The sequence below is a fragment of the Pyrgilauda ruficollis genome, unplaced genomic scaffold (assembly GCF_017590135.1).
Source record: "Pyrgilauda ruficollis isolate IOZ18807 unplaced genomic scaffold, ASM1759013v1 scaffold74, whole genome shotgun sequence".
NCBI classification, from domain to species: Eukaryota; Metazoa; Chordata; class Aves; order Passeriformes; family Passeridae; genus Pyrgilauda; species Pyrgilauda ruficollis.
Window position 1 is genome coordinate 5,642,476 of NW_024529266.1, and position 12,122 is coordinate 5,654,597.

The following is a 12,122-nucleotide window of genomic DNA, read 5'->3' on the forward strand; positions in this document are numbered from 1 at the left end:
CAAATTATCAAATAAATTTGATTGCATTTAATTTTTTTCTCTCCTTCTCTCCTCCGTTACACAACTCTTTTTCCAAACAAAATCCCTGGAAAAATTTGAGTCTTCTTTTTGTCAGTTAGACTTGTCTCCCAGTTAAGTGTTTTGTTCTGAAGAACTTAACATTCAGAAATGCTGTCCAGTTGCTGTTACTGACCTATTCAGACCATGTACTTTGACCTCTTGTCTGGACCAGTGAGACAGAAAAGGATATATACATTGAGTTACATCACACATAGTGCTAATTAGAATAGCCTCTCTTTGTTGAGACAGGTAGAGGCAGGTTTCTATACAGGCATATTTTTTACAAGGCAATATTTAAAATTGTATGTTGCAAAAAAAAAATCTTGTCAGAACTGCTATAGGAACCTCAAAGGTGGAAAAATATAAGCAGATTATCATATGCAAATTCTTTGAGGTAATCATTAAAATTTGATAATACATTTGAGAAGCTCTTATCTGTATTATCAAAGCCTACGGTATGCAGCTACAATGAATGAGGAAAGATCTAAACTTCAGTCAGTAGGATTGCCTTTTTCTTCACCAAAAAGCTACTATTAAAGTGGATTACACCTATAAATCCAGTATCTTTAGGTCTGGAATAGCCAAAGATAAGCAGCTGTTTATAACCATAAATTAAAATACTTGCAGTTTAACTTGCACCATGTTATGACTGAAATAACTGAATACAGATCCCTCTATCTTATGTATCGTATGCAAGACCTGTTGGAGCTAACTAAAGACAACTGTTATTAAATACCAACATTTAAACAACCTGTTTAAATATATAATTTGTTTGATTACAGCCATCATTAATACCTGACTGTCAACAACATAGAATAAACTGAAAATCTGTCTTCAACATAAGAAATAGGTTAATAGTAAGGCAGAATTGGAAAAAATAAAAAAAATCCTCTGAGTGAAAACCAGTGTGTCCTGATACTTGGTAAAACAGACACAACACCTAGGACTGGCTACCTGTAACACTTTGCTTCAGGTAAGACTTTGAAGTGTTTATGGTTTTGGAAAGTTTTGTAACAAAGAAAGATATAATGAAAAGCCCTCACTAAATCACACTGTCAATATTTAGTCAGTGAGATATTTCCAAAAATGCCTGCATGTGGGCATTTGTTTAAAAACTCTAGTTTAATATTTACATTGGAAATTAAATTAAAGTTCTAAGAGAGAGTTTTTAAAATTTCCCAGGAGAACATGAAGTTGAACTGATTTTTTTTTCGCCACAGTAAGGTTTTACAAAGTAAAACTCAATGTCCAGATCTCTTGAAAATTTCATTGATCAACAAATGCCTCAATTCAAGTATGTTTGTTACTTCTATATTTGCTTTGTAGTGTTAGTATAAGTAAGTTAGTATACGTATAAGCAATATCAATTTACTTCAGGTAACTTACTGGCATATACACAGGGAACTAATGAATTCAGTGTTACACATGAATGTACATTTTAATGCAAGTTCATAATACATTACTGATAATAAGCATTGGAAAAGGATTGTCATTACAGGAATTTAATGGAAGTACTTTAATTAACACTTTTTTATATTACTATATAAAGATATTGATTGGTAAAATCATTCTAGATTTTAGGATTCAATTAATTTAATTTGAAAGAGCTCCTTACCTTCTATTGCTGAGAGTAGAACACGAGAATGGTCGTATGCAATTACATTCGCATATCTATTCTTTGGTTTGTTTACTTCCAGGTTAGAGTGTTCCCATGTGAACTGCTGACCAGGATCAATAGACTTCAAAAGACAGAAAAAAAGGAAAGGAAACTTTGAGCTAGGGACTACATAATTGTTTTATTTATGGTAATTAGAAACTAAAATCCCATAGTTTTCTCTGGAAATAATTTCCTTCTGAAAGAAAATTGTTACTTCAGGACACATTGTAGCACATTAGATCATATTGCATTAACCATTTTGTATTTAAGCATCTGAAATTTCCATGTGGAATTTAAACAACAAACTTTTAAAATCCGGGGCTTTTTCTTCAGAGAAAGCAAGCTATCCACCCTTTTATCTTTTTATTCATTTTGGAAAGTGAGGGGTTCTAGATTAACAGAAGATTAATAAATACCATAAATCTCAAAAACACTAGGATGCCTTTATTAGTAAGAACACATGCTCAAAAATTTCCCTGTCCTGTTTACTAAGTAAACTCCAAAGGTTCCTGACGAAGTTTTTCAGAAGAAAAAAAAATGTTTCTGTTCTTTCATTTTGATGTCAGACCAACCCATGGCACTAGTGTTGCTCAGGAAACTAGCTGTGTTTCATCCATAGACAACATAATGAAACTTGCTTTTTATTTCTTTGAATCATAAATAAGTAAGAAATTCAGGCATATTTGAAATTTTAATGATATCTTACTCATAAACATAACTAATCTTATTCATAAACAAAACTACATGTTTCCAGATTTGCTGTTTATTTTCTGTTCCAGGGTGGAAGTACAGAAGCATTCACCACACTCCTTCATCCTTCACCACTAGGGAAACTTCAGACTCCAGTATTTTTACCTCTATGGTTGAATGATTTATGCAGCAAAGTGAATACAAAATAGGTAACAGATGGTACCTGTTTATGCTCACTATGGTAGTGGTTGTATGAAAGGTCATATACTGAGAAGTCATGAATAATCACCTATTGTTTTATTTTCCCTTTCTGTAACATTAGAGACCTTAAAATTGTTTCATCAATATGAATACACAACTATGGCTTGAGGTTTATGCCCTCTGTTTAATCCTGGTAAGAACTGGCAGCTCCCAATGACAGCTAGTAGTAAACTATTAAACAAAAAAAAAGAAGAAAAAAAGATGACACAGATAAGCCAAGGTAGGGCACTTCACCAGCACTGTGCTCATTTTCCTCATGTAGACCAGCAACACGGCACAAATCAGGAGATCCTTACTGCCAGTACAGCATCAAGCCAACAGCTTTGCTGACTCTTCCCAGGGTATGACCTGTAATCTATTAGAGTAGGTATTACCTGACAATGAGCATGTGTAAAATTAGTCAATGTGATTTTATTAGGATCTATGCCTTAGACTGATAATTTGGCGAGTCTAAAAATTGTTTCATTCTCATGCATCTTTACATATTTTATAAAATTTATTTATTTAATATTTTGATAATGACTTTGCTTCTTTATTGAGATTATGGGAAAAAAAAATCATTTTGCCTGGCTGCCTGATAGAGAAGCATTTGTCTTGGGAAAACAAACACCTCAGAAAAAACAAGTGCCTTATCCTATTAACCAATACCCTAGGCTCAATTAACTTCATAACAAATAATTATAACATCCTGCATAGCCTAGGAATGGAGAGTAGAAGAGTGGGACGAGTCAGGTTCTGGCTCACCCTTTAGCTACAGCAACTGAGATAGAGTGCTTGGCACCTCCTCCCCCAAAAGGAAATGAACGGGGACTGTCTAGAGGAATGAGGAAGAAATTAAATGCTTGGGATCATGATGAAGGCCATGAAAATTCTACTTATGCTTTGCATATGATTCATTTGAATTCACAAAATTCACAGAATCACTAGGTTGGAAGAGACCTTCAAGATCATTGACTCCAAGCCATACCCTAACACCTCAACTAACACTGAGTGCCACATCCAGTCTTTTCTGAAAAACATCCAGGGATGGTGACTCCAGATGACAAAAGTCACCATTTTAAGTTCAAACTGAGTTTAGGCTCCCTAATTTTTTTTTTCTACATACTCTAACAGCCCTCTTAAATACTATCTGAAAAACCTGACTCTTCTTCCTAAGATATACATCTTTTTTTTTTATTCCTGAGTTCCTCCAAAACCTCCTTGCCCACCCAGGCTGGACGTTTGCCTCTTTGACTCATCTTTCGGCACACAAGGACAGTCTGTTCCTGTACCCTCAAGATCTCCATTTTGAGACATGCCTACCCTTTCTGAACTTCTTTACTTTTAAAGCTCTCTGAATGAGTCTCCTGAAATGCTAAAGTCTGCCCTCTGAAAGTCCAGTGTAAAAGTCTTATTGATGTTCCCCCTTGACTTCACCAAATATTGAGAGTTTTGTAATTTCATGATCACTCTGCCCCAAGCGGTCTCCAACCACTACATCTCCCACCAGCCCACCTCTACTTGAAATCAGCAGGTCTAACATGTCCCTCCCCTCGGGGGCTCACTCACCAGCTGCAACAAAATGTTGTCCTCTACAAACTCCAAAAATTTCCTGGACTGCCTCTTTTCAGCTGTATTGAGTTCCCAACAAATGTCCGGCATGTTGAAATTGGCAACAAGAACTAGGGCTGATGGTCCAGAAACATTCTCTAGCTGTTTACAGAATGAATTGTCCACCACTTCTTCCCGGGCGGGTGTACCATAACAGATTCCCAGTAGGATGTCAGCCTTATTGGCCTTCCCCCTAACTGTATCACTATATGTGTTACTTTTGAACTAACAGTTCAAAAGGCACTCTTGAATGAAGATATGAAAGAACCTGATTTTTTAAAGCTTCTACACAATTTTTGACACCAAACTATTTGGATTCACTGTCTTAGAAATTTGAGTGACTATGATCAATATATCTTAAAATGTCAGTAGTATTAGGAGATTATTAAGTCAGTATCTAAATAGACAGAGATTTGCAAAACTGGTGATGGATTTTTTTTGGAGTCAAATTGTATTTTGTTTACCTATAAAGGGACAGTGAATTTTTCCACATGCAAAGGTAGACATCTCTTCTGTGCTGTGCTTAAGTATTAACAGTGATATGATCCAAGAGTAGTGTTTCACCCTTCTCCAACAAAAATATTACTTTTTCTGACTACAAAGTGAAATTCTTATTCATCAATAAAGAAAATGGTAAAATTTTACTCTCTAATTTCACTCTGTAATACTTTTATTCCTTTTTCTTACAATTTAGTTTCATTCTAGTACTGTTTTCCCATGCTCTGAGAAGGATGGCTGGTAGAGTTTTGAAGCGGGTATGCACTGTGTAATTTAAAAACGTAAGTATTTTATCTTTACTTCTAAGTGCTATTTATTTCATCAAAGGTGCAGAGAAAGAATTTGGAGTGCATTTCTATCAGTGCTGGGAAGAGTTTTATATATACATATATATATATATATATATATATATATATATATATATACATATATATACATACAATATTTAAGACATCATATACCTCTTTATCAGCAGGCCAACAATTCACTTACATCATATGACTTGAACACTAATAAAATTTACATAAAGACTTCTCTCAGCACAAATCTTCCCTCTTTTCCTTTTTGAGTTAATGAAGGTGAATAAGAAAACTTATGCAGGTTATATACAGGTCAAGTTTTCAGAATTTTGCAAACTACTTTTTATGGATTTATTTCAGAATTCTAGTAGTAATTTAGAAGATAAACATTGTACAGAAGATGCTAACTATATATTTGTGCATTAACTTTTAAAATAACATTGGTAACTTGACCAGGAATAATACACATCTATATCTCTGACTACCCAGACAGTATTTTTTGAGAGACATATATGGAAACATGCTATCTAACCACTGTCCACTGCCCTACAATGAAGCATAGTACTCTGCATTGTTCTAGAAACATAACTGAAGCAGACCATCTGTCTTATCTCTTAGGTTTTTACCTACACTGCCAAAGTAGTCTGGAAATTACTTCACAATGTAAGATGTCAGGTACACTTTCTCTTCACATAAGAAAACTAGAAAATAACTGAATCAACTGCCTGTCTAACATGCTGCTATTTTTGAGCCTGGACTGAAGGACTTTGGCTTTAAATCATAAAAACCAAAACAGGATGTAAAAGTGATAAAAAATGGTTAAAACCAGTAAGTTTAAACTGCAATTTTGCATATACAAAGATGATTTTGCATATACATTGAAAATTATGGTCTGAGATTCTTATCTATTATGAGAAACAGCTTCAGCTCTACATTATACCTATTTTTCGTGTGAATTTACAGAAAGAAAACTTTAAATTTAAAGCTTAGCTTCAACTCTTCAGTATTCAGTATTATTCTTCCACTTTTCACTCCTTAATGTTTAAGCATTCTAAAGTTACTGTTTGATATCAAGAAAAAAACCCAAACATACACATTGTATGATGTATGGCCAGATGGTGTAGTTTAGTGATTAATATTTAGGTCTACATGCAGACATAGTTAACATAAATTATCAGAAACAGGCAAATGGATTGAACTTTAATCTTTCCTATTTTCCTCACCAATCTGAACCACTTTGTGGCCATACCACCCTCCCATAAAGCACCATTTTGTCAAAAGAAAGTTCATCTGTACTTCCTCAGAGTTAATAGCCACACTCTCAACAAAGAGTTGAGTGGTATTGCCAGACACATTTCAGAAGTGTGAAAGACCAATAACTCATGAATAACAAGTCTGTGCTAACAGTTTTAATGAGTGCTTTAATGGTTTAATGGATGGCACTTTAATAGGATTTCTAGTATTTTCATTCTGAAAGCTTGCCTTCAGTAAAGCTGTCATTAATAAAGAAGCGGATTTCACTGTGTAGTATGGGTGCTTTGTGCAAAAGACATAAAAATATTTGTAATACTGTTATTTGCCTCTCATGCTTTCAGCTAGTGTGTTCTAAATGGCTGGCTACTGAAACGAGTGTGATCAGTTAGTGGGAGAAGACTGGAGCAATACTTACTATCAGAATGCACTATCCATAAAATAGTTAATTGACTAATAATAATGGTAACCAAAATGTTCTGGTGGTAACCAAACCAGAAGAATTTCAAAATTCCTCTGCTATATGATGTACCTGCTCACTCACTGTGCAGTTTTCCTTTGCACCACTTAAACAAGAGGCAAATGGTCCCTGATGTGAGTCTTCCAGGACTAGATCCTGGTTCAGCACTAAGGAAGGAAGGACTATGACAAAATGTCACTCCTCCTGGTGCGAGCTGACATGTGCCTGCCTGCTCTGGAACACTGCTCTTCCGAGGGTCACTACAGCAGCAAATTAGAAGCCAGCAGTTTTAGGTTTCTGCTGAATGTGAGGATTGATATATACTGCACAGCTTTCACAAGGAAGGGGAAGGAAGCATGTCCTGTAAAGCATTTTCAAGCACTGCAGGTGCACTGTTTGTGGCTTGAATTAAATCACCAATGAGCACTGCCTCACAGAGAAACCTAGGACCAGGTAGGCAAAGTAAAATGAAAAAGAAAAATTGGAGAGCCTGTCAACACAAACAGACTCAGAACAACTGGTGAAGGTACACAGCTATGCAGAGAAATTAACAGTTTGATCCTCTTTTACCACTGTCATCAACTGTGAGGAGAATTTCATACCATAGCTGATGCATCTATGACAGAGTGCTATTGTTTTATGCAGGAGACTTGCTAATAGAATGAGATTTACATACTGCATTACCAAAATGTGAATGCTAGAAGCATGAACATTAATTCATGATCCTGGCAATTTGTCAACTGAAATTATGCTTTTTAAATTAAGACAGAGACTTTCCCATTACACTGCAAAGGGTATAATATTCAAGAATATGGGGGGAAACCTCCTTTTGAGGTTCAGACCTCAAAATAAGTCTTAGCCATATGGCTAGGACTTCTTTTCAGCTCGAATATGAGTTTGCATCCTGGTCCTAAAAACAGTTAAAAATGCTGATGATTCATTTTCTGTTAATTCTCAAAGATAACAGACCTAGCTGTACAAGAGTAGCAAGATATACAAAGAGCTTTTTTCCAAAAGCTTTTTAAAATTTCCCTCATGAAAAAAAGGCAGTATCAAGCTAATATTTCTATCACTAAATGAAATTATGCAAAACTTGATTCCAGTGGAATCAAACAAGCTATATAAGCATAAAACTGAAGACAATTTAAAGAGGAAAATAAGCATTATTTGAACACATCCTTGAAGGAGATTCTTTATTTCAAAAAGCTATAAAATCCCTAGTTTTTAAAAATTAATAATTTTGGTTTGTATTTCTTTACCACTAGTTTAAACATAACCTATCTACAATTAACATAGTTTGACCATGATATCATAACCAGTTTTAATGGAAATAATTTTGTGTTGAAAATTGGGGATTACAGTCAACTTCAGGTGGAAAATAAATATCAGGAGGAGATGAGTACCTGAATAATGAAAAAAACTTGCTTTGTTTAAATATTTTTGTGGTTAAAGCATCCTGCTGGTTTGTTTTATATAGTGTATGAAATGCAGCAGGTCTTATAAACTAAACTTTATAATTGTCTCACATGAGACACTATGCTACTTTAAATTTTAAACATCCTTTTCATCATGTTTTTAAAGCACTGTCCATATCTTTTATTTCAAGGAAAGAGTAAAGGAGTTAAATTCTTAATGGATTTTTCTCTATAAGCCCCTAAAATTATTGCAAATTAATATTTCTAAAGAGCTCCTGCAAAACTCAATTATCTAGAACGGTCTAGTTAGTTTGTCTTCAAATAATTTTTCTTGCTTCAAGAACACTACTTTTCTCTTTCTAGACATATCACTCCTATTTCAGGCAAAATAAAACTGATATTTATCACAATATAGAATCATTGAATTAATGTTGGAAAAGACCTCCAAGATCATTGAGTCTAACCTAGTCTCAGGTGGAGACTGACCACCAGCACTCCAACCATAGCACTAAATGTCACACCCAGTTGTTTTTTGAACACTTCGAGTCATGACGAATCCACCACCTCCCTCTGTTCCAATGCTTTCAGTAAAAAATTCCTTCTGTTGTCCAAGCTGAACCTCATCTGACACAACTTGAGGCCATTTCCTGCTGTCTTGTCACTTGCTGCCTGGGAGAAGAGGCCGAACTCCACCTGGCTAGACCCTCCTTTCAGGCAGTTATTTGACTAACTAAATTGTGTCTGTGATATTCCTTGGCAAAAAACTCATTCAGTAACAGACCAAAACACTGCATCCTAATATGTAATACCAGCTTTCTTTTATTTGATGAATTATATAAGCATAAACAAATGCTGCTATCCCATGGAAGTATTCACAGCACAATGGAAGGAGATAATACCCCATTCTAAATCTTGACTAGCAGGATTTCAAATTCCTGCACTATGTCTTTAAAGTTCTTTACCATAACTATACTGCTGGCTTGGATACTACCCTTGGTGGAACTAAGCACCAAACAATGTAGGGGAATGCAAGTATATGTGCTATTAATAAGACAACTTTTCATCATTCATTGACTACACTAATTGTTTTTCAATAAATGGAGCACATCCTATGAAAGTAAAGTTAGAAAATCCCAATAAATAATATTTGTAATATTACAAAGAGGAAAAAGAACAAAAACGTTTTTGCTGGGAAAAGAATTGATTTTTCCACGAGTCACTTTTACCTACAATGCTATAACAGTTTAGTGCAGCTGTTTCTTTGATAGAGATTAATTCAGTGGTTTATCTGTTCTTCCTGGACTTCTAAAATGTATTATATTGATAATATAAGTTTTATATGTGGTTCTACTATACAATATTTACTGTGTTTTAGTATCCAATGTTTATGCTGTTGCAGCTTGAGATACAAAAAGAAAAATGTAACATACTCAGTAAACTGTGTTCCCACCACAAATTTAATCAACTGATTCTGAAAAGCTACAATAAAAAAAAAGTCAAATTGCACCTTCATTTTTTCCAATACTCAATTTTAAAGCAAAAGACTGGCTGCAATTTACAGAAAGAAACCTAATGAGAGAAAACATTAAATTATACACAACTTCTTGTAACATTTGTTAACCAGTGCATATATACATATTCACAGTAAATCAAGCAGAGTCTGATAGTGTAAATTTTGTGTTGTAGTGACAGATTCTCATGCAAATATAGTATGAATCTGAATCCACTGCCTTAAGTATTGCAAAGTACTATGTTTGTACTATGATCTATGTTCTAAACCTCAGCAAAGAATTATTAAATTATTACAAGTCTCAGGAATCTGCTTTGGAGGATTATATTTTCTGTTCTGCCTTATTGGAGGAAATTACCTTACAAATACATCATAGAATAGGCAGAACATTACTAGTTTTATTCAGTTTATCTCCATGACCACCTTTTATTTTTAAATTCTGAAGTCTCAGATAAGAAGGAGATACAATATAAAGGTCAGTATCTTATAAACACAGATTTTTGCTTAGCAGCTGTCAAGCCCATATGGACCCTTACATTACATAAAAATACCACTGAAATTGCCAAAGTCAGCAAAAGCCTCCCAATAATCAGCTGGGGTCAATCCTGCCTTTAAATTAGAGAACAGAAAATAACTGTGTGACATTAGTGATATGAAATTTGATATTAACAGAGTAAATCAACATTTTTTTAGGCTTTTGGGGATTGTGAGCTAACAAAAATTAATGAAGGATTATGAAAAATTTATTTTGAAGCAGAAATTAACCTCTTTGAGGAGTCACAGCACTATGTTGTGTTAACACTACAGAACCACTTTATGCAACATGTGAATTGTAAGTTTATACGAATCTTGACACAGTAATAAACCTTGAGGCTTGGCCTCTCTTGTCCCATAAAAGATGGTATTCAAGGTAAATTTGTGAGAGAAGTACAATGGAAGAACCCTCTATTGTTCTGCTGATATGCTGTAAGAGCTGGGGTAGGAGATGCCCCGAACAAGACATTACAGAATAGTTTCTGAGAACTTGTAGAAGTAGGAACTTGTCCAGTTGATGGCACTGAGCCTTAGAAAACATATAACTAGAAGCTGTTCTACACTGGAGAATACACTGTTTTGAAGAGACAGGGAGGTTTGTCCTTCTAAGGAGAAAGTGGAAACAGGAAAGAAGCTATAATCTTCCAAAAGGAATAAACCAAACTTGTATTGGCTTTTGATCAGAAATTCTGATCAAAAGTAAGTGGATGGAACATGAGAAAGGATGGAAGGGGAACAAGTAATAAGGCGTTTCTTAGAAAATGAAAAGATGTGTTTGTGTGGTGAAACCAGTAATTCTTTCGAAGTGGCAACTGAAGTAGGTTGTGCTAAAAAAAATAATTTAAACATCCTTTTGAAAGGGAGCTAACCTCCTGTTAGAAGGAAGAGAAGTAAGAGACTATCAGAAAACCACCAACATATATTTTACTTTATGGTATCACAAAGTTATCACTTACTACAGTAAGTGATACATACAATCAATACATCTTTGAAGAATTTCACCCACACAATGCACACAATTCCATAAAAAGTAAAAGAAAATAATTGACTGCCAACGAGGAAAGGGCATTATTTAAAATAAATTTAAAAAAAAAAAAAACACACAACAAAATCAGCAGTGGTAATTGATGAAAACTCTTTGCTTCCCTAAACAGCAATTAATTGGAGGATTTTGCTGGTATCAATAAAGGTCAGTAGTTTTGTGCTGCATGTTACACCTTGAACTTTTGAATATGAGAAGTATCTCTTTTCCTTCTGTCTCACCAGCTTCAGTGTTATCTGAAGTGATAATGACTGAACTGTTACCATCTGTACCTCTTTCTGCCTTGCAATCAGATTTAAAAAGATTGTTTAAGGGATATTAGTGAGAGCTGCTGTTGAAGTAGAAGGTCCCAATCGCTGACCACAAATATACCCACCACTTCCCGTTGCTGGCACTAGCGCTTAAGCAGACATGTGGTGAGCTAGTTCAGGGAACTGATCCAATTGAAAGCAGCAAAGAAAAATAAAACAATTAGTTTTCAGCTGAATCTATTTCCTGAGATAATCCTTGAACAGCTGCACATCTGCTAGTGCCAGGACTGGCACAAGAGAGTCAACAGGAATGCACAGCCAAGACACGGAGATGACTTACAATGATCATCAAACTGCAGCTTTAGTCCTCTGCCTAGCCTAGACCAAGAAACCAAACAGCATTGCTTTTCACTAATTCTGTTTCAAAATGGATGAATCTTGGACTAGATGGAAATGAAATGATATCTCTAAAGTTGTAATTTCAAAGATAAATGTTGAACCTTCTTGGGCAAAGCAATATGAATGAAGCTTGATGGTGACCCACACAGTTGCCCATATTCTAATCTTGAATGTCTGACCATTCTGCTCCAGATGGTATGTTTTG

General features: G+C 34.9%; 1 protein-coding gene across 1 annotated transcript in view; it reads right to left on the reverse strand.

The window, feature by feature from the left end:
- The window catches only part of PTPRD (protein tyrosine phosphatase receptor type D), a 281,972-nt gene that overhangs the window by 56,335 nt on the left and 213,515 nt on the right, over nt 1–12,122 (reverse strand). Inside the window, exon 28 of the mRNA XM_041486099.1 lies at nt 1,676–1,799. Within this exon, the coding sequence (XP_041342033.1) occupies nt 1,676–1,799 (124 nt within the window). The remainder of the gene's footprint in view (nt 1–1,675; nt 1,800–12,122) is intronic.